Raw genomic sequence first — 21970 nt, forward strand, 5'->3', positions numbered from 1 at the left:
GTAAAACAGTCTTGATTTTTAAATGGAAATCAGTAGGTACCGTACTGTGGGGAAATAACAAAAATGAAACCTCTAAAACCAGCCCACTTTGATTCTGGAGGGAGATGATACACAGATGCAATTTAAAGGAGACATAATAATTTAAACTTTACATATAATAAAAATTTAAACTTCACATATAAGAAAAATACATTCTGTGCAGTGTATATAGTCATCCATAGGAAATATATAAATATTCAAAAGTATTGTATTTGGTAATTGTGTAAAATATCTGTAAATATAATGCTAATGAATTTTTTAATTTCTGCTATTGAAGCAAAAAAAATATTCTGCACTTTTTATTGAAAATATAATTGACTGGCTGAATGTATCTTAACACTGCTGTTTCTGTAATCAATTAAACTAGGTCATCCGGTACCATTTCTCTTCAAAGTACTAGCTAATGAGTAAATAAGGATTTTGCTGATAAATGTGTAATTTTATATATGTATTTTTATAGTTTGTAATAGGGGTATGCAAATCAGGCCATATTCAATTCAGATTTGGATTCGGATTTGGCCCAAATCAGGGACAGAGATTTGATTAGTTGATTCAGATCACTGTCCTGATTCAATTCAGCCAAATCCAAACCTGAAGATTCAATGCGATTCACCCATAGACACAGCTCTAAATGTTTTTTCTACATACCTCAAGGTACCAGGCGCAGTTCATGCATGCTGAGATAGTAGGATGGATGAAGTGTGCGGGGTGCTTCCCCATATGCTCAGTGGTGGATCCCCCTTTACCCCCCCAGCTTGGCGACTGCCTGTGGGGGGACCCTGGATGCCCACCCCCCCCAGACCCAGGAGGCACCAGTCACTGAGCCGGGGGAGGGGGGGAATCCCCTTGGCTTCTGATCCACCTAGTTTGTAATGCTTACAAAATATATTTTAGCCAGAGTTCACGCCCATGTAAAACAACATTTCTATCTAATGACTTACTGATTTTTTTTTCATCCACCCAATAGAAAATGCACGTCTTCAGAAAGACATTGCAAGCTCTAATCTATCCAATGTCATCAACCACTCCTCACAACTTTGAAGTGTGGACAGCTACAACTCCCACATACTGCTATGAATGTGAAGGTCTCCTTTGGGGCATAGCTAGACAAGGCATGAGATGCACTGAATGTGGTGTCAAATGTCATGAGAAGTGCCAAGACCTCCTAAATGCTGACTGTTTGCAGAGTGAGTATTTCATGACAGCTGATTTTTTTAAATGTTTCATGTCTTCCGACATACTGTATATGCTGATAGAAGCCAACTGAAGTGAAGGGCCAGATGTTCAGAAGTCGGTGGAATGGTTCTGTCTCACTGTGAGAGAGCGGGCGATAGGGGCGGCCGTGAAACTCCCTAGCGCCACTCACTGTCACGTTAGGGTGAACGTAGCACCCTCAGAATCTCGCCCGCCATGACTTTGATGACTAATATATAGTATGGAGGCTGCCTGTTTCCCTTCTGGATGGTACTGATGTTCCTGTCCCTACTCCACAATGGGGTGTCTATCTGCGCCCCGCCTTAAGGGCTACGTGTGCCTCCAAACCTCCCCTTCAGCATGCCCCAAGCCTCGCAGCTGTTCTGGGGGACGTTTGTCTTGTCCCTCACCCGTCGGGTGCCTCTCGGCCACCAGGCACCCCACAGGGCCTATAGCGCCACCGCCACCCAACTCTCGGCGCCATTGGGCCGGCCTTACCGCCGCCCTAGTCTCGGCGCCATTGGGCCGGCGCTATCACTGCGGGTGCCTCTCGGCCACCAGGCGCCCCACAGGGCCTATAGTGCCACTGCCACCCAACTCCCGGCGCCATTGGGCTGGCCTTACCGCCGCCCTAGTCTCGGCGCCATTGGGCCGGCGCTATCGCCTCTGTGCCTCGCCCCCTCTGGGACCCCACCCGCCCCCTCTGGGGCCCAATACCGTGCACCCTGCGCCTCACCCCCTCTGGGGCCCCGCCCGCCCCCTCTGCGGCCCAATACCGCGCACCCTGCGCCTCGCCCCCTCTGGGGCCCCGCCCGCCCCCTCTGGGGCCCAATACCGCGCACCCTGCGCCTCGCCCCCTCTGGGGCCCCGCCCGCCCCCTCTGGGGCCCAATACCGCGCACCCTGCGCCTCGCCCCCTCTGGGGCCCCGCTCGCCCCCTCTGGGGCCCAATACCGCGCACCCTGCGCCTCGCCCCCTCTGGGGCCCCGCTCGCCCCCTCTGGGGCCCAATACCGCGCACCCTGCGCCTCGCCCCCTCTGGGGCCTCGCCCCCTCTGGGGCCTGTGCCTCCCTGGCACGAACTTCCGGAGCCCCCAAGCTGTTGGGGGGGCCCCGCTGAGGCCTCCTCGCTCCCCAACAGCCTCACCCGGTCCTCCGAATTTACCTGCCCTTGAAGGCGATCTTGTTCCCTGCATCATCGCAGCTGGTTAGTATGGTAAGGCTGCCACACTTGCCTCGGGCTGCTCAGCTCAGCCGCAGAGCTCCTGCTCCTGCGGCAGCCAGAAGGGAACTGTGAGGCAGGCTCCGGCCTAAGTTGTTTATAAAGGCCTGGCCCTGCCCCCTTCTGGCCACGTGACTCACCTGGTCACCCTGACAACCGGCACCTGAGCTGCCTGGGGGATTGGCAGCTCTGCCAATCACCCTCACAGTCACGGGGCACCTATGTGACTCCGTGACACTCACATGAGCTTAGGACCCAACCAGAAAACTATGAGGTACCCGTTGATAAATTGTCTTGGTCATTTGACTCTCTTAGCCATTTGTGTCTGCTGATCCTTCTGTTTAGTTGCAATTAATATCTTATGACCCCAACACAATTCCTGTTTTCTCCTACAAACAACCTCACCAAAAATCATTCAAACTACATAAATAATTCCTTGTTTGGTTTGTGTTATCCAAAACATAGGTAAGCATCAGGATAAAGATGAAATGAATTTTGCCAATACTTATTATAGCCACAGTAATATACTTTCTGCAGTCATGTTACCTTATTACAATTCTCCTTGCATGGCTACACTGAAGATAGGCTAATGGTAATAAATACATGTGAATGCATCAGCAGTAAAAATGATGGAATTCTCCTGCTGAGAAATCTGCTGTTTGAAGTGGTTGTAATAAAGGAATCTTAGTGAATATATGTGGCCTGATACAATAAATGTTATACAACAGTTACATGGGGGGAGAAGGGGTCTTCAAATTTACCTGCAAAAATATAGAGGCAATTAAAAATTTGAACTACTTTTCTAAAGCGGTTATTTTTTTACAGCAGTGCCCAGGAGAAAATAATCTAAAAAAGAAGAAACCAAAATAAAATAAGGCAGAAAAAAGTATCTCTTCTTCAAAATAACAAATTGCATCCATTTAAGGTGACACTAAGGCCTCTATACACAGTACATGTATATGTACTGTAATTTACATCTCACTTTCTCTTTTGTCTGTTAAAATGACTTTGGACTCCATTTGGCTTTTATGCAGCATTGATGCTTCTATTGATTTAAAAATCTTAATCCCCATGGAATACCTGTACCAAATGCATTCTATTCTGAAGTAAATATTTATTTGTAATGATCCAGTGATGGAAATAATCTCTATCTCTGTCATGCAATCTAAAAGTTTCAGAACATTATGTATTTGTTCTAAAGTAATGCCAAAAAAGAAAAAAAGGTTATCTTGAAAAAAAGCAGCCTTGAATCAGAAGGAAGAGCTGCATTCAGTGGGGATTTTTTTTCCCACATCAAGTCACTCAATTTCTTACTAATGTCTATTCTTTCTTTGCTCAGATGGAGCTCAGTTAATAACTTAAAGGGACATTTCATTGACATAGATAACCAAATAAAGAAACCAAACTCCTTGCAACAGATTATGGTGTAAGCAGGAGGTTGCACTTATTGGCTAATTGAGGGATGCAACCCTTGTGAGGGATGCAACCCCAAAAGCAGAGTTTGCATTCAGTCTCATCTCAAATACTTGCCTCAGCCCATTCATCACAAATAAAAAATAAGTATCAATGAACAGTGCCTAAACCTGCTACTCAGTATTAAAGGACATCACTTTTTATTACAATCCTTCTAGCAGATTCTGGGGTTTTCACTTCTGACCCTGTGGTCATGATTAGGCTGAATCAAATGCCCCCTGCTAATATGGGTTATCCCACAGGACCACTACCACCTGGGAAGCCAGAAATTAGCCATGTTTTGCAGAGGACTGTTCAAGTTGCGTGGCAGGCTCTGACTCCACAGAACTCTGACTGCATGGAATTCCTGATTGAGAACCCACTAAGCCCTCATCAGATAGTGACATTCTTCATTCAGGGATATTACTGAGGACTGATACTTTAGGTCTCTAAGCTAAGCCCTCTGTTTGTCCCCTTAGTTCTCCCCTCTTAATATCCTTTCTGACCTAATTAACTGTGGCCCCCTTGGGCTGCTCTCCCAACCTGTCTTGGTGTTCCTCTCCATACCAAATGAGACTAATTTGGTAGTGCTTTATTACCCTGGGCACTCACTTTACAAATGTTTAAATGACTATGCAAGAAGTAAATATGGGTTCTTCCAACTTTGTGGGCCTACCAAGGTTATTTTGGTCCCTATCATTACTCCGCCTTATGTACATTTGCCATATCCTTGAGGGATTGTTGCAACAGATAGGTATTCAAGGCAGGCCTCTTCTCTTAATCATGTTCTTTAGGACTGTGATGAGGAATGGCAGAGAGCTTCTTCTGAGCTCTGTACCACCTGGGGATTCCCATTTTGCCAGGTAGAGTCACAACAAGTCAGCTGTTCTAACTCAAAGGGACCGTCGTGCAACAGAGAATTAGCAAATCAAAGAATATTTAACTTTGGTTCCACCTCATGGTTGAAACTATACTAATAGCATCAGTGTTTGACCCTTAGTAGTTCCACTACCATAGTTTCACTAAACAGAAAGAGCAAGTTTGCTTGTAAATTGTGTTCTAAAATCATGCTTTATACCATGTAGACTAAGGGTACATATAGACATTACATTTAAATCAACCTAACTACAGTTGGGTTAGTTCACATGAGGTGAGCTAACTTAGATTGGGAATGAGTTAACCCAATCTATCATACGTTTGCATACATTGAGAGCCCAGCTCTGGGATTGGGAGAGCCCAGCTGCTCGCCCCAGACCTGAGGATGTGCTTCTTCTAGCCCTCCTGATCCCACTCCAACCCCAGGTGGACAACAGACCCACCATCCCCCCTACAACTCCCCCCCCCCAAAAACCGCAGGCTCCAATCTTGCCTGCCTCTGCCCACATCCTGAGTTGCTTACACCAGTTTTTCTGCACAGCTCTCAGCAATGATTAACAGCTATGAATGCTTCTCGCAGATTGCATGATGTCAGCATGGTTTTAGGAAGATCTAGTAGAAGCTGCCTGCCAAGCCAGGACTCTCTTGGTCTGCTGTCTGGTACCATGTAAACCAGTACAGCCTGTTCTATGGTCAGGTTGTGAGCAACTAAACTGGTGCCCCCACTTGGGCTAGCCTGGGTATGTGGAAATGCAGCAGGACTAAAAACAAGATGTATCGAAGGGCAGATAAGCTTTCTGTGAGTCAACAGCCATCCATACCTAGAGTGGAGAAGAGTGCCACCAGGTCATTTTGCCCAAAGAATCCCCAGTGATGCACTGCATCTAAAGTGCCCCAAAGGTTGCACCAGCCTTGGGACTGACTTGACTAATAGAAGCGGCTTCCATACATTCTTCAGGAAATTTTGCTATTACTGGGTTTGATAGAGTTATGCTGGGGCTTTTCCAACCTGCTACTAATTCCAGAATCTGTATGCTGTACAATAACACAAAGAAAAGTATCAGGATATTTAATTAGTGGCAGGAAATGATTAGCACTGTGGGGAATGATGTAGATATGATGTACATGTATTCACCCTGGGCCTAAGAGAGTTCTCTTCCTGGTTCTGGATGAGAGGGGCTTCTGAGTGACTAAATCCTTTTCTTCTGCCTTGGAACAGGAAATCCTCACTGGTTACATCTGACAGAGTGAAGGTAGCATGATCTGGCAAATATTTTAGAAACATTTTAATCATATTTAAGAATAAAATCTTAGATTTAATTCTCTGTCTGCAATAGTGAGTTTATATTCTTATATTTCAGTCTAATATTAAACAGCATGAAATATTATAGAGGACATTATAAGTCAAATGACTACTTGCACTGTATTCTTGACCCAATACCTTTCTCCCGTGCTTGGAAGAACCTCTTAGTTGTTGTTAGCCAACCTCCCTCCTCCTCTTTAGCAAGCATCATCTAAAAATCTCTCTTCTGTGAAGTCATTCCAGTAGCTATGATGATGTGCCAGTCAGTGTCTGTTCTGAATGGCAGTGCAGGACTGTTTTTTATCCTAGAAGCTCAATGTGACAGAGATGTTAATTTTGCTGGCACGGTTCACCTGTTCTATAGCACTATCATAAAAAAATCAGTCTGGAAGGGACCTCAACTGGATATCTATTTCAACCCCCTGCTCAAGGCAAGAGCATTCCTCTCTAAAACATTTCAGACAAGTGTTATTTCTAACCTGGTCTTGAAAACTTCCTAGAATGGAGATTGTATAGTATACAGTGACAATTCTGTGTAGACTAACAACATTACACCTAACTTTGGGTAACTTCAGACCTGAATTCAGGCTTGAACTTTGTGACTCCATTTCTACATTGGACACCTGTGCTCGAGTCTATTTTTTCTTGTTCATGTTGAAAATCACTAGAGTAAGGACGGAGGGCTCCCTGGGGTGTCTGGAAAAAGCTCTCAGATGTACAGAATTTATTTTTAGTGGCTTGGTTTCTGGTCCTTGAGAGAGTCATAGTTCAAAGAAGCCCTGATACTGAAAGAAGTTCTGCTCAGCCACTAGCCAAGTAAATTCAGTAGAAATAAATGATCTAAGACATTGGTTTTAAATCTGTGGCCCACAGACCCCTGGGGGTCCGCAGATTATGTTCAAGGGGTCCACAAAAGATTACTCTGATCAATCAAAAGTATGTGAATACCCACGCTTACAATCCAAAGGCATCCACACCTTTATTTGAACTTTTTTTTAGGGATCTGCAAATAAAAAAAAGGTTGAAAATCACTGATCTAAGATTCAGCCCCCAGATATCAGTCTCATGCAAGTCTTACCTATTTGATCCATAGAACCTCTGAACAGAAACCACTTAGGGAGAAGAGTGGTCACAGAGATGTCTTCTTGTGAAACGGCTTAAGAATTGAACAAATCTGCTGTCATTCTGTAGTAAGAAATAATATGGAAAGCAATGAAACTGCTTAAGCACTTAGGTTGGAAGGCTGTTTATAAAGGTTACATTTTTCTAAGTTTAATCTGGAATAATCTGTAGTCTGAATTAAAATTAGCTCCAGTCCAAATTAACTAATCCTCATTGAATGAGGATTAAAGTTAATGCATGCTAGGGCAATCCAAACTGGGCAATTTAAACTGTATTGATTAACTTGTATATACAGGGTTGCTTTTAGGAAAACCAGTCCTTAGGGAGTCAGATAAGCATTCCTTAGGAATGCAGATAAGCACTGCATATATTAAACCCCACAAAGGAAACTCAGCTGAGTTTTTGGAATGCAACAGAGGATATCAGGCACAAAGTAACACCTTTACAAAGTCAAATGTGCCAAGAACACCTCACTGTTACTAAGTATCAGTGTCCTGACTAGGCCCCCAGCCCTGCCCAAGCACATGGGCTACTGGTCTGTGAAGAAGGGGGCAAACTACCTTGATCATCTATTAACCCTTAATTTGAACTGAAATTTGAATCAAACTGTGTGATGTGAATCAGTTAACACATCTTAGAAAACAGTGATCATATCTACAAATGGCCCAAGTTATCAGTACTCTGTAAGATTTCAGGTCTTTTTACATGGGGCACTTAGCACTTTAGATTATAGTAAGAATTAACACAACTCAGAAAGCTTTCTCTGCTGTTGCACATTAATGCTTACTACTAGCTAGATATAGTTTATACTGCACACTGGAGTCTTGAATCAGCTCTGATACCATCTCAGGGCTCAGACCAAAAATAAACCAATTGCCCTGGGATGGCATCAGAGCCAGTTCAAGATTTCAGTGCAGTTCCAGGGCTGAGATTTTTTGTCTCAGCCTAAGGATGCACTGGAGCAATCCCATGCTGCTCCCTGACTCTGCAGCAGGTCCCAGGGACCCTGTTTAGAGGCCAGTGCTATAGCAAGGTGGGGGGCAAGCAGGACGACTGCCCCAGGTGCCAAAGCAAAGGGGTACCAACAGGAGCAGCTCATTTGGGGATGGCACAGGGGTGGGGAGGAGGGCAGCTCCCACCACTGCATGCGCTCCCAGGCAGGGGTCGTGTGACCCCCGATCTGGCTGTGAGGAGAGAGTGGGCTGTTGCTGTGGGCTTGCCCCAACCACCAAACTTCCTAGCTACAATACTGGTGGAGGCAGAGAGCATCAGGGGACCTGGGACTGAGGACCCAACCGTAGGGCTCCCTGCTTCCATAGCAGGTCCCACATTACTTCTCTCTGTGACTGGACCCAGGGACCAGCACAGAGGCAGGGAGTGGTGAGATCCAAGTCTCACAGTCCTCCCTGCCCCTGTGCTAAGTAAAACACAGGGTCCAGCATGGAGGCAGAGTGCCACAGGACATGGGATCCAGTGTGGAGGCATAGAATAGGAGAGTCCCCACCCTCCCACCACAGCACAGGGGGCTTTGACTGACAGTCAGCTGTCTGTTGGTCAAAGTCCCTCCACTACACTGGAGCAGGTTCAAGACTCTGGTACTGTGGGAGGGTTGGGACTGACAATCAACTGTTAGTCAAAGCCCCCCACCACAGTGGAATTTAAATTTACTCAGATGCCATGGAGGGGCTTTGGCTGACAAACAGCTGATAGTCAGTCCCAGCCTCCCTCCTCCCCCCAACTAGTCTCTGATCCTATTATGTCTGTGGAACAGTTAGATGTTAGTTCAGTATGTGTGAAGTAGCAGGATCTGGAGATACTCCTCGCCAGAAAAGTCTTAACTTTGCTACACTAGATAGCACTTAGCATGTGCTTACTGCTTGAATGTAATGCTAGTGTTTTAAGTACAGTAAAAATGTGCTAAATGTACAACAACCCCCTGAGCTGTGTGTGTGAGGATATCTTAAACTTGCACTTTCTTACATCTCGATTTTGGCTGTTTTACCTAGCAGATTCATCTGTTGTTGCCTGCTTGTGTGTGTATGCATTCCTTTTACTCAGTTCTGCTACTTTCCATTTAGTCATTAATATAGAATTTAAATGACTTATATATGATTTATCATCTCTGAATCTGGATTATTTCCTGTAATTGTTGATGGGCCCAATATATGCCTAGTGTATATCCATGGAAGTCTGATAGGCACTTTTGTTTTCTATTTCTCATTTACTGTACTCATGTTGTGTATATTTAAAATAAGTTTGAGTTTAAAGATTGAAAATAATCTTTGGCTTGACTTTATCAGCATTATAGATCTATGACAAATATTAACACCACATCCACATAAGTACAAACATTTGGTAGGCTTGTTTTTAACATTTTCACAGTACATAATACAGTACATAATCCTCTGGAATTAGATTATAAGCATAATAGTCAGGGTTCTTATTTTTTTAATACAGCATCTGCCAATCCGTCTAATCTACCTATCCTTCTCTTTTCATAAATTGACAGATTTTGAGGTCAGCAGGATCATCTAGTCTGTGCTGTAGTCAAGTACAGACCTAAGTAATTCATCCAGTAATGTGTGCGCCACCTGAATCCAGATCCTGGCTGGCCAGAGCCACACTCTGGCTGCCAGCCAGACTCCATGCACCCAGATTGCCACCTCTGAAGCCCTGGGAAGTCCCCAGGACCCCAGGTAAAGCTGTTGGGGCCAGCCCAGAAACTGGCACCAGCCTTCTCTACCCCACACAGGGCAACTTGCCATGCACCAGAGCATGCATACAGGTGTGTTCCCTGGGGACAAGTAGCAGTGGCACAAATATATGCTGTTGCTATTTGTCCCCAGGGAAACTCACGTTCCTGCTCAGAGGGATGCACCCTTACAGTGCAAACCATAGATAAAACTATTTCATATACATAGGAGACCCTAAAACTTTTCTCTCTTCTGAATGTCCATGAATTCCCAAAAGCACCATAGTGATTTAAAAGCACAGATGTTGTTGATTTTCACTTAGGATACAGTATTTCAGCACTGGCCTCTTCACTAACACATACCTGAGAATAACTCCTGCCAAGTTCTGTTTGAGACATTGAAAAACAATGTTAGCCATTTTTACCATAGCACCAAAGTGGGAGCTCATATTCTGTTGGCCTGTATGCCACATCCATCACCATACTATCTAAAACACCTTTTACAAATATGAAGCAAACCAGAGGCATGCATGTCTAAGGTAGAGGTATCCTTATTAGTTTCCCTTCTCACTTAGCCAAAGCTTAGGCAGTCTTGAAAAAGTGAACACTTAGAATGTGTCCACACAGGTGTGTACATGCAGTTTGTGGTGCTTCAAAGCACGCACATTGCACATGCATGCATTCACCATGCTGCCAATTAGTATCACGGTTGTGGGGGTGAGGGGGGTGGTTATACCAGGATGTCCAGGTGTCAAAAAAAAAAAAATGTCAAAAAAAAGGGGGGTGGTACATGGCAGTAGAATGCACTACCTGAAACCAGAGCCTGGCCCGCCAGACCACACTCCAGCTGCTGGCTATATTTTGCACACCCAGATCAACACCTCTATAGTACTGGGAGGTCCCCAGAACCCCCAGTAAGGATCTTGGTGCTGGCCCTAGGCTCCTCTACTCCACCCAGGGTAACTTGCCCTGTGCCAGAGTGCATATGCAGGTATGTTCCCTGGGGACAAGTAGCAGTGGCACAAATATGATGCAGTGCTCTTTGCTGCCCAGGGCTGGGGGTCGAACTTGATGATCTATTGAGGTCCCTTCCAACCCCTAATAACTATTAGTATGAAACTATTTGCCATTGCTGTTTATCCCCAGAAGAATGTATGTTCCTGCTTGTAGGGATGTGCTTTTACAGTACAAAACATAAATAAAATTATTTCGTATTCATATGGGGACTGTTTTTCAAATATAGTCACAAATATTTTAGGATATCCAGATTATATTTTTGGTACTCTAAATAGCATTTAGAGGTCAGCTTATTTGAAATTTGGATGCTCCCTCTTTAAAGTTTAAAACAGTTAAAGTTCCATCAATAAAATGGTGTCAGTCAACAATATTAAAAAAAAAATCTCTTTTAAAATAATGTTATTCATTTATTGATATAGTAATGAGCAGTCCAATAAGTTGAAAGGGCCAGATCTGTACCTGTTTTGATTTCTTTGTACCTGTTACCACATATTCATCAGAGAATCTGCTCCAAGGTTCACTTTTAAGGGGTTTTAATAGGGTTGTGTGAAGCTTCAGTCCCTGATTCGATTTGGCGGAGATTCAGCCAGATTCGGTGGCAGAATCTCTGAATCCTGAATCGAATCAGAGGACCCTTTAATCTCTCCAAATCAATTCAGAAATTCAGACAGATTTGGCAATTCGGACATAGATACAGCTTTAAATGTTTTTTCTACATACTTCTAAGTAGCTGGGGCTCTGAACACTGCAATGCTGGGGAAGATGCAGCGTCCCACAGAAGCACAAGGGGGCTCCAGATTCAGATTCGGCTGAATCAAATCAGGGACAGTGATCCGAATCAATGGATCGAATCACTGTTCCCAATTAGGGCTGAATCTCAATCGAATAGGGCCCATTTTGCACAGCCCTAGTTTCTAACTGTTTTCACACTGTGCTAACTACTGGGATGAATTGGTGTCTGAGCTACTGCAGTTTGATTTTATGCAAATACTTTTAGTGTTGATTGTTATTCAGGAGAAATTAGTTGAGATTTAATGCCATGTCTGCCAATCCATCTAATCTAGTTATAATTGATACATTAATGAATTTTGGACATTAAGACAGTATCCCAACTGACTTTTAGATCATGGTTTTAAAAATATCAGTGCTCTGTTAATTAGGCCTTTCATCTTTAGCAAATTTCAGTTTGTAGAAAAAGCTACAGTATTAAATCAGAATTGATTTCTGTCATGTCAAGTTTGGATCCATCCCTCAGATAAAACAGAATTGTTAATTTACAATTTACAATATAGGAATTGTCTTAATATGTTATCTTAATTATTATAATTTATATTGCATGGACTCTTGATGGTTTGGCAGGATCACAGGATGTAACAACAGCTGTGTTCAATTACAGTTTTTGTTGCTTTTTCCTGTAAAAGTTTGGAAATTATGCTTTAATAAATGTTCAAATTTATCTGGATTGTCTAGAAGTAAATAGAGGTATCTACAGAGACACACTGCTGCTGCTATGAATGCTTCTGTGATTTATTATTACATTTGCCTAAGTCTATTCTTATTAATGGAAGACAGACAGTGATGAAAAATGCCACAAGTTGCTTTCTGATGTCTGGCAAGCTGTGTAAGGTCAAAGTTGCAGTATTTATCACATTGTCAGTGCACCTCAAAAGCCAGTATTTATCTAGATCATTTAAAGTGTTGCCAGCTTGTATATTGTTTTCCTGGCAATTAACTTTTGTGTGCTCAATTTTTTTTTTCCTGAGAATATCTCATTTTTCAATGTGGAAGATTTTTACTTATTGAAATGCCAGTCATTGACCTATATCTGCCTCAATATCTAGCACCCAGAAATAGTTGTGCTGTAGTGTCACAGTATCTATGTTGTTTGGCACTCCAATCTCTCCTCAACCCATGCCTTTTTAGCCTTTTGCTGTGGCTCAGACTATGCCTTCCTTATGGTTATAAATATATCAGCCTCTGCTCATTCTTGTAAAGTGCCTACGACCCTTCAGGCACAATAAAAATAATGAAAAGCAAACTAGAAGATGATTAGGATAAATGAGACTATAAGACTGCATTGAGATCCTGTATTGGTAGAGTAACCTTTCCAGGATGATGGCTAGATTGATAGTCTCTTCTTTAAGTCTAGCAATCTGAGACAGCATTAAAGAAAAATATGATTAAAACAAAATAACAATGGTATTCTGGAAGAGGGATTGTGCTCCAGCAGATGGATCACAGAGCAGAAACTTTCTAACTACTAAGCAAGTTCCTTGATGTCATTTTATCTTAATTTCAGCATTTATTTAAAAAAAAAAAAAAGATTAATAATGCACACAGTATCTCTTTGTACCTCTCAGGAAAATGTGTGAGAAGGGCAAACATTATCTAATTAGCCTCACACTTTAGCAATGTAAACTGCTCTACTGCTGTTAATAATCATGATCCTTATGATGTCCTGTGTTACAGTAGATACTAAAAGAGCACTTCATGGCAGAAGGCCAGGTTAGGTGGCCAGAAGACCTGATTACTATGATCAGAATACCAAAACAAGCACAAGGCAGCTACAAACCACTGTCTTTGTCTTTGATTTTTGCCATGCAAAACGTCTCAGTGAAACCAAGGATCTACCTTGGCTCCCTGTTTGTTATGTAGGTTATATTTCCAACGACAGTTACATACAGTGCTTACTCTTAGAAACAGAAGTAGTATATTTTTAACACAGGCATTTTTGAGGGCTTCCACTATACTTCTAATAAGAACTTTTTAGAACTCAATATTTTTGTGCAGCCAAGTGAGAAATGGGCAAGTCTTCTCCTCTCCTCCCCCTACCTGCCCCCCACTGCGATAGAATCAATATTAACTGGTTTTTGTGTGGCCGGCATTCTATGGGGATTTAACAGTACAGTGTGAAATGGAAAGAAGCTGCGAGACGTGGCAGTGCCATTGCCAACTGAGAATAATTTAAAGGTCTCTTCTAAACTAAACCCACGAATCAGGGAGCTGTAAACAATTTCCCCAGGCGTGCCCAGAGCAAGGTTGAAAATTGAGAGCTCCCTGTTTTAGGAATAGCATATGCTGTTGTGTTTTGTGGTGGGTATTGACTAGGGCTGTGCGAAACAGCACCATTTCATTTCGACTTGTGTTTCACCGTTTCAAAAGGACAGTTTTTCATTTTGTTATTTTGTTTCGTTTTAAAGAACTGTTGCATTTTCTTTAATTGAAACTTTTGCTGTTTCGACATTTCACCCATAGGCTATAATGGGGAATCATGAAAATGCCTATACCTTTGTCATTTCTTGCATGATTCAGATAAAAATTGCAGAGCTGGTAGCCCCTTCTGAGGGCAAGAAGCCTGCCAAGTTTCAAAGAAATAGGTGCAAGGTTTTATTAGAAAATGCACCTCAAACCACTAAAAGCAAAACTTGTGTCACTTGCCAGCAGCAGCAGCCTCCTGTCATCCTGCGCACAGAGCTTAGGGCCCGCACCCCCAGCAGGAGTCCAGTAGCACTGGGAGGGCAGGTTGAGCTTGGTGGGGCTGGCAGAGCTGTTTGGAGTGCAGTCCTGCCTCTTCCCTGCCTCCCGCCGCTGGGCTGCACTCCGAGCAGCTCCGCCAGCCCCATGGAGCCAAGCCTGGTGGTGGAAGGCAGCAGAGAGCCACTGACCACGGCTGCACTTGGAGTCAGGGCTGCTCTTGGAGCAGCTCTGCCACTGGCTCTGCTGCCGCCACCCGCCACCAAGCTGAGCTCAGCCCGGTAGGATGCAGGGGAGAGCCAGGGCTGCACTCTGAGTGGCTCTGGCAGCCCCACGGAGCTAAGCCTGACATCGGGAGGTGGGGGAGAGCCACTGTCCAGGGCTGCACTCCAGCAGTTATCTGGTTATCTGACCCCGGCAGTTCTGCCACTGGCTCTCCACCACCTCCCACCACCAGGCTCAGCTCCATGGGGCTGGTGGAGCCACCCAGAGCACAGCTCTGGCTCTCCCCCACCACCCACCACTGGGGTGGTTTGAAACTTAAAATGTTTCAAAACTTTCAAAACATTTTGAGTGCTCTCATTTCATTTTGAAGCTGTTTTGAAGCCTTTTGTTTCATTTTGATTTTGCTGTTTTGAGCTCAAAACACATCGAAATGTCTTTGAAACAAAACACCCCTTGATATTTTGCACAGCCCTAATATCAACACAAAATAAACAGGTTGATTTGGCACATTCTTTAAAATATGTTCAAAGTTTGGCCCATCCAATTTTTATATGATCCTTTATCTAGTATAGACAACAATTCTTCTCCTTGCTCTACCACTGTATTAATTTCGAAGTACTTCAAGACTGCCTATCGAGGAGGAGTTTGTGGGCTTTGACTATAAAAAGCTTGAACAAATTACTTGCTTCATTAAACAGGCACCAACGTTTTCTGGTTTGGAAAAAAAATGTTAATCCCTTATTTTAAGCAGCCTTGTCAGTATAAATATACCTGAAAACTGGTTGTTCATTCTTGTAAGCTGCTTTACACACAGATTTCTGCATCATGCTGTATTATATTAGGTATTATACTGAAACCTGTTTTTGTAAGATGGTATGGGCTCCTGGGACCCTCATGAAAACAAGGTATGTATCTCATGTGGATAATAAAAATAGCAACATTTTAAATGTACACCAGGATTGGTATCAAAAGAGAAATGTGTATCCAAAATCAAATTATGTAATCCTAACTCAAGCAAGTCTTTTACTGTAGTCAAAGGCAAAGATTAATGTGGGTGATATATTTTATTGGGCCAACTGCATGGTTGGGATGAAGTTAGAAAAGCTTTCAAATGCAAGTCATTTTTCATCAGGGTGTTAAGTAAGGATATGGCAGACCTGGACAGGTTAGAAAAACGGGCAGAACACAATAGGATGCAGTACTACAAGGACAAGTGCAGAGTGCTGCACCTAAGGTGCAAAAATATCCAGCACACCTACTGGGTGGGAAGTGACCCTCTCAGCACAATAGAAGCGGAAAGGGATCTTGGAGTCATAGAGGACTCCAAGATGAGCATAAATTGTCAGTGTGATGAAATCATCAGCAAAGCTAACCACACTTTATCATGCATCAGCAGATACATGACATAGAACCAGGGAGGTGACACTTCCCCTTCGTGTAGCATTGTTCTGACTGCAGTTGGAGTACTGCATCCAGTTTTGAGTGTCGTACTTCAAAAAGGATGTTGATAGACTCGAGAGGGTCCAGAGGAGGGCCACTTGTATGGTCAGGGGCTTACAGGACAAGCCCTATGAGGAGAGACTGAGGGACCTGGACCTCTTCAGCCTCTGCAAGAGAAGGCTGAAAGGTGATCACCTAAAAATTCATTAGGGCGATGCATGAACCAATTACCACAGAACAAATGACTCATCAGAAGTTTCTTCTGCCCCTTTAACGCCACATAGTTTGTTCATCTGTCTGAAATGAGTAGTGCAGAATTTGCCCTATTCTGTTTTAATAGTAAAAATAAAAAATCAATTGTACCTATTTTTCAGACTGGTTGCAAAAACAAATGAAGTTTCCATCACATCATTGGGATGTTGTGTATAACTTCTGTGTTTTGGTCTGTCATCTTGCCTTGCATGCCAGTCTTTGTTTATCGTGTGCTCAGGTGAGGTGTCCTGCTCAGTAATCCCAGCAGTCTCACTTCTCTACACCCACTGGGCATTTTTACACATGTTGTGGGATGCAGTGCTGGGTACTTTAATTAGCCAGCTGCACTAATAAAAAGCATCTGCATGTTGCATGTATCAGTGTTGCCACACATCCCCAACCTGAAAAAATGGCAATGGGGCACTTTGAAGTAAAGCTCATCAAACATGTTTTATTTCAAAGCACCTCTCCATCATTTTTTCAGCATGGAGGTGCACGGTGACACATGTGACACAGAAGGCTGCTGGAGCACAGACTTGATTAATCAAGTCTGCTGTGATGATTTCCAGCATGTCGGAGCAAGCTCCATATATGTGTACGTAGGAGCTGACTGTTTCTAGCATAGCTTTGACCATGCACGTTGAATGTTTCCATCCTCATCTTCAAATTCACATTCTTCTCAAAGCTAAAAGAACAAGCTAACTGTATCAGAAAAATACCAAAGTTTTCAAAATACAGAATGTTATGATGGAGATCTGGCAGATCAGCTTTTGTCTGACAGAAACAAGAGAACTTTACACGAAGGTAAAGCTGGCTCTAGAGTGCCACAATGATCAGTAAATACTTTCATGCAGGTTAGTACCTTCACAGCTCTATCAGTTCTCCACTCGTTCCAAGTTCAGCTCTTGACTGTGAAGAATTTTTAAATGTTTGCTCCTCAGTGGGCGCATCTACATGAGAGACTACTGCGCAGTAGCAACAAGCTACTGCACAGTAGAGTCTGAAAAAAAACCCATGTGGTGATGGTCTTGTGCAGTCACTTGCTGTCATCTGTTTTATGTGCAAAGGAGGGTCTAGCAGCTTTCCTGTCCAGAGCAAACTTTCTTCCTTTTAGTCAAATCACGTGAACAAAATAATATGGAGATTTTACTGTCCCCTATTTTGTTTTCTTCTTCAGCTACTTTTACTAACTGTAGATAAGTGCTAGTCTTAAGGAAGAATTATGGTGCTGTCTTCTACCACCTCACACATTTAAGGAGCTAAGAGTAGGAACAGACATTGCATTTGTCTTTGGACAAGTTGTCCCTGTGTTTGTTTTGGATCATTGTGTACATGCATTGCCCTACTAATCAGGGTTTAGTCAGCACCATTCTCATGAGCTTCTGAGTCACCAGAAATCCCCCAAAAGTTCTGGTCAAAGGTTTCTCCCTTTCAGAATTATGTTCTATAATTAGATTTCCTTCTGGGATGCATCAGCAGAACAGAGCATCACCTTTATCATCTTGCTTGGACCAACATGGAGTTTATAAGGTGGTTTTCTACAATTTATGACATTTGCATAGCATTGGATGAAGTGGACTTGGGTTCATAAAAGCTTGTTCTATGTGTATATCTTATTTAGTCAGTCTATAAAAGTGCATATCTACCCTGCCTTCTGACTGACTTCAGACTAACACAGCTAACTACCTCTCCCCATTTTATTGATGCAAGATCTATTGATATTGCTGACTCCTAATGAAGGAAGATCACTCATTTTTCTCTTGGAAGCAGGCACCTGGTTGTCATGACCATTGTGCACAGTCCCATCATTCTGAGTTTAATGTTAAATTATAAGGTGGTCCCTTGATTGTTTTTAAGTAAGTTATCTTCTGTTTCCTAGAGGCAGGATTTCTTGCCAAATTTCCTAGGGCTATAACTCTTGGAAGAAATTTCCTTAATTTTTGTAATATATTGCAAGCAACATATAACATTGCGGGTACCCATGGAGCAGGTCCTCATGGAATCCATTTTGAAGCACCTTGAGGAAAACAAGGTAGTTAGGAACAGCCAGCATGGAGTCACTCAGAGCAAGTCATGCCTGAATAACTTGATTTTTTTCTGTGATAAAGTGACAGGCTCTGCAGATGGGGAGAGAGCAGTGGATAAGACATATCTTTACTTTAGATACAGTCTCCCACAACATCTAATCAACAAACTAAAGTGGCGCAGGTTAGGTGAAAGTGCTATAAGGTGAATAACTAGTTGGACCATCATGCTCAAGGAGTAGTCATCAGTGACTCAATGTGTAGTGGGGCTCTCAAGGAGCCGCCCTGGGTCAGGTATTGTTTAGCATCTTCATAACTGTTTGAACAAGGGGATTGAGTTCATCATTTGCAGGTGATACCAAGTTGGTTGGAGTTGCAGGTACTCTGGAGGGTAGGACTAGATTCCAGAATTACCTGGAAAAACTGGAGGAATGGTACAAAATCCATCAGATGTATTCAGTAAGGAGAAGTACAAAGTGGGATAGAATAACTGCTAATTGGCTAGACTGCAGTCTTGTAGAGAGAGACTTTGGGTTACAGTGGACCATAAGCTAAATGAGGCAACAGTGTGCTCCTGTTGCAAAAATACCCAATTGTAAACTGAGTTGTATTAGCTGGAAAGTCTCTTTCAAATCAAAGGAAGTAATTTGTCTGCTCTATTTGGTATTGATGAGGCCTCACCTGGAGTATTGTGTCTAGTTTGGGGATACAGATAGCCTTTTCTCCAATAGCCTCAAACTGCAGCAGAGGAAAGTTAGGTTTGAGATTAGAAAGAACTTTATCACTACAAGGGTGGTTACACATTGGAACAGGCTACCTAGGAAGTTACAATATCTCCATTCTTGGAGATTTTTAAGAGCAGGTTAGACATACACTTGGCTGGGATGTTTTAGTCGTGGATAATCCTGGCCTGAACAGGGGACTGGATTAGATGATCTCATCAGGTCTCTTCCAGCCCTAATTTCCTATGATCCTATGATCCTGTAAGTAAAACACAAATCCATCCTACTAGTCTTAAAGCAATAGACAATCTCAGGGATGTAAGGTATACATTTAAATATTCCTGATCAAAGTTTATAAAAACAAAAAAACAGCCCCTCCACACCCTGTGGATTAACAAGAGCATTTGAAACAATGTTAGTGTCATCCAGTTAAGTAATATAGGTCTCCTTAAACCATAGGATCTTTAAATAATTGTGTATCAATTCAACACACACATGGTTATTAAGAGTACTACTGCAGCAGCTGCTTTGAAGAACAGTCCATAACATGAAGCTCCGTATAATTCAAGTAAGAGTATAACAATAGGCCTGACCAGCAAAATGGATACCAGAATACCATTCCTCTTGTGTAATGGTACTTTTGCTTCTTGTTTGTAAATTTGGGAAGAGCTATACTCCATTATTGTACATAGTATTGGCTAGAGCAAGGATGTCAAACCTGGCTCATGGTTCAGTGTCATCTGGCCTGCAGGGTTCCTAGAGAGGCAAGTGACACTCACAGCTTCCTGATGCTGTTTACCCCACCACTGCTCGGTCTCGATCTGGTTCTCAAGGAGCGCCATGGTCCAGACCCAGCCTCGGGGTCCTGGTGAGTTTGACAACTCTGTGAGGATATAGTAGAAAAATCCAAACATGATCATACAATCTCATTTAATATAACATCCCTGTGTTTGACCTGTTTAATATAATGTCTTCATATGTTTTCACCAATTGCATTTTTCCCCCAGGAGCTGCTGAAAAGAGTTCGAAACATGGTGCAGAAGATAAAACCCAGAATATTATTAGTGCTATGAAAGAAAGAATGAAGATCAGAGAGAGAAACAGACCAGAAGTATTTGAAGTGATCCAGGAAATGTTCCAGATTTCCAAAGAAGACTTCGTACAATACACAAAGGCAGCCAAACAAAGTGTGCTGGATGGGACATCCAAGTGGTCAGCCAAAATAACCATCACAGGTGAGATAATTCCAGGGGAATTTCACACTGAAATTTTCTATGTACTTGAAGCAAGCTTTTTCTTCTCTAGTCCAGTTGCCCTAAATTAGATTTTGTTGTGTCCAAATTGAACTTGTATATTAAATTTTCTCTGTGCAGTATTCTTAACTGGTGGATTCAGTCACATATTAGCTGGCAATAGCCAGAAAAAATCCTGACAGTAAAGTAATTGTATATATCATTCCTCACATAAAAACCATCCTGCTTTCTAAATGGCTTATTTTCACTTGTTCTGCCTCCAACCAACACCTTCTACGTTCAAGATAATTTTTTTGCCAATGTTGATCAATTGCAAGACTTATAGTTGATGATCTCTTTGATGGGTTTTTAATGACTAAAATACTAAAAACAATTCCAATCCCCTTCGATTTGAAAGTCCCCATCCATTTGTGCTGCTTGAGTAAGTATGTGTTCCAGTTAAATGATGTTCACTCAGGGAGACCTGTGCATTAAGCACATCTGCTCACCATTGCTGCCAACTGTTCTTAATCTTTGCATTTGGCCAACCACTCACAAAGATTCCCTGTTATAGTTCAAGAACCAAGCTCTTAATGCTTTATACATTTATGTTGCTCAATTGATATCAGCACAGGAAACCTCCTATACAATGAAACTTTCAGCTGATTGGACAAATAACCTCCTTGCATATGAAAATAAAGGAAAAAATAAGGATTGAAGTCAGAAGAACTAGAAGCCAGTGATGTGAAAATTGAAAGGGTAATGAATTTGATCCAAATCAACATGTAAATTAAGCTTAATTTATTTTTAGTAGCATTAAAAGTAGTTATCCATATTCCCACATTAAATGTGAATTATATAATCCATTCCCCTTTAGGATTTCCATGTTCCTATCACTGGGCATCAGAAAATATGTTTTTAGCTCTTTCTAGCGTTCTAGCATTTACCACCCACTTATAAATAAAATAAATGAAACAAATGTTTTGCATTCTATTAAGTATTAATGCATATTTAAGAAACATGCCTAGAATTATATGTTTGTTTTTTTCCTGATAGCAGCTTACAAACTCATGTGCTTAATTTTTTTCCGTGCTCTTTGTGTACACCGAGCTACATTTTCCTAATGTAGTTTAAAGTGCATTTCAATCAACCCAGCCATTTGCTGCATTTCTTCAGGGTAGGAAATCCATGCATAGTGCTGGGATGTGCAAGAATGTCCTTGTTAATGGTCTTTTCAGTTAATTAAATGAACAGCCCAGCCTACATTATTATAACACGTTACTGAGTAAATATGTGAATGCAGTCATACTTTACCTGCTGGGTAAAATACAATGATGGATGCAAAAATCACAGTACCAGATGGTACAAAATTAGTTCTGGCATTAATAGCTTGATCCTACTTGGTGACCCCAGTGGAAAAACTCCTATTGACTTCAGTGGTACAGGATCACAGACGAAGATATATTTCCTTCAGTTTGGGATCAGTGCCCTGACCAAGGTCAGAGGAAAAGATTATTTTCTTTTGCGTCCTTCCCTCATTTAGAAATAATGTGTGAAGGGAACAGATCCTCAAGGAATCCATTTCTAAGCACTTGGAGGAGAAGGCAGCGATTAGGAACAGTCAGCATGGATTCACCAGAAGCAAGTGATGCCTGACTACTGGCTCTGTGGACATGGGGAGACCAG

The 21970-nt window shown here is 42.5% G+C and overlaps 1 protein-coding gene across 1 annotated transcript in view; it reads left to right on the forward strand.

Annotated features, from left to right (window-relative positions):
- Positions 1-21970, forward strand: part of UNC13C (unc-13 homolog C) — a 524308-nt gene that overhangs the window by 164593 nt on the left and 337745 nt on the right. The window contains exons 7-8 of the mRNA XM_090029216.1: positions 1007-1226; positions 20060-20287. Coding sequence (XP_089885342.1) covers positions 1007-1226; positions 20060-20287 — 448 coding nt within the window. The remainder of the gene's footprint in view (positions 1-1006; positions 1227-20059; positions 20288-21970) is intronic.

The sequence above is a fragment of the Crocodylus siamensis genome, chromosome 15 (assembly GCF_052110815.1).
Source record: "Crocodylus siamensis isolate JL-2025a chromosome 15, ASM5211081v1, whole genome shotgun sequence".
Taxonomy (NCBI): Eukaryota; Metazoa; Chordata; order Crocodylia; family Crocodylidae; genus Crocodylus; species Crocodylus siamensis.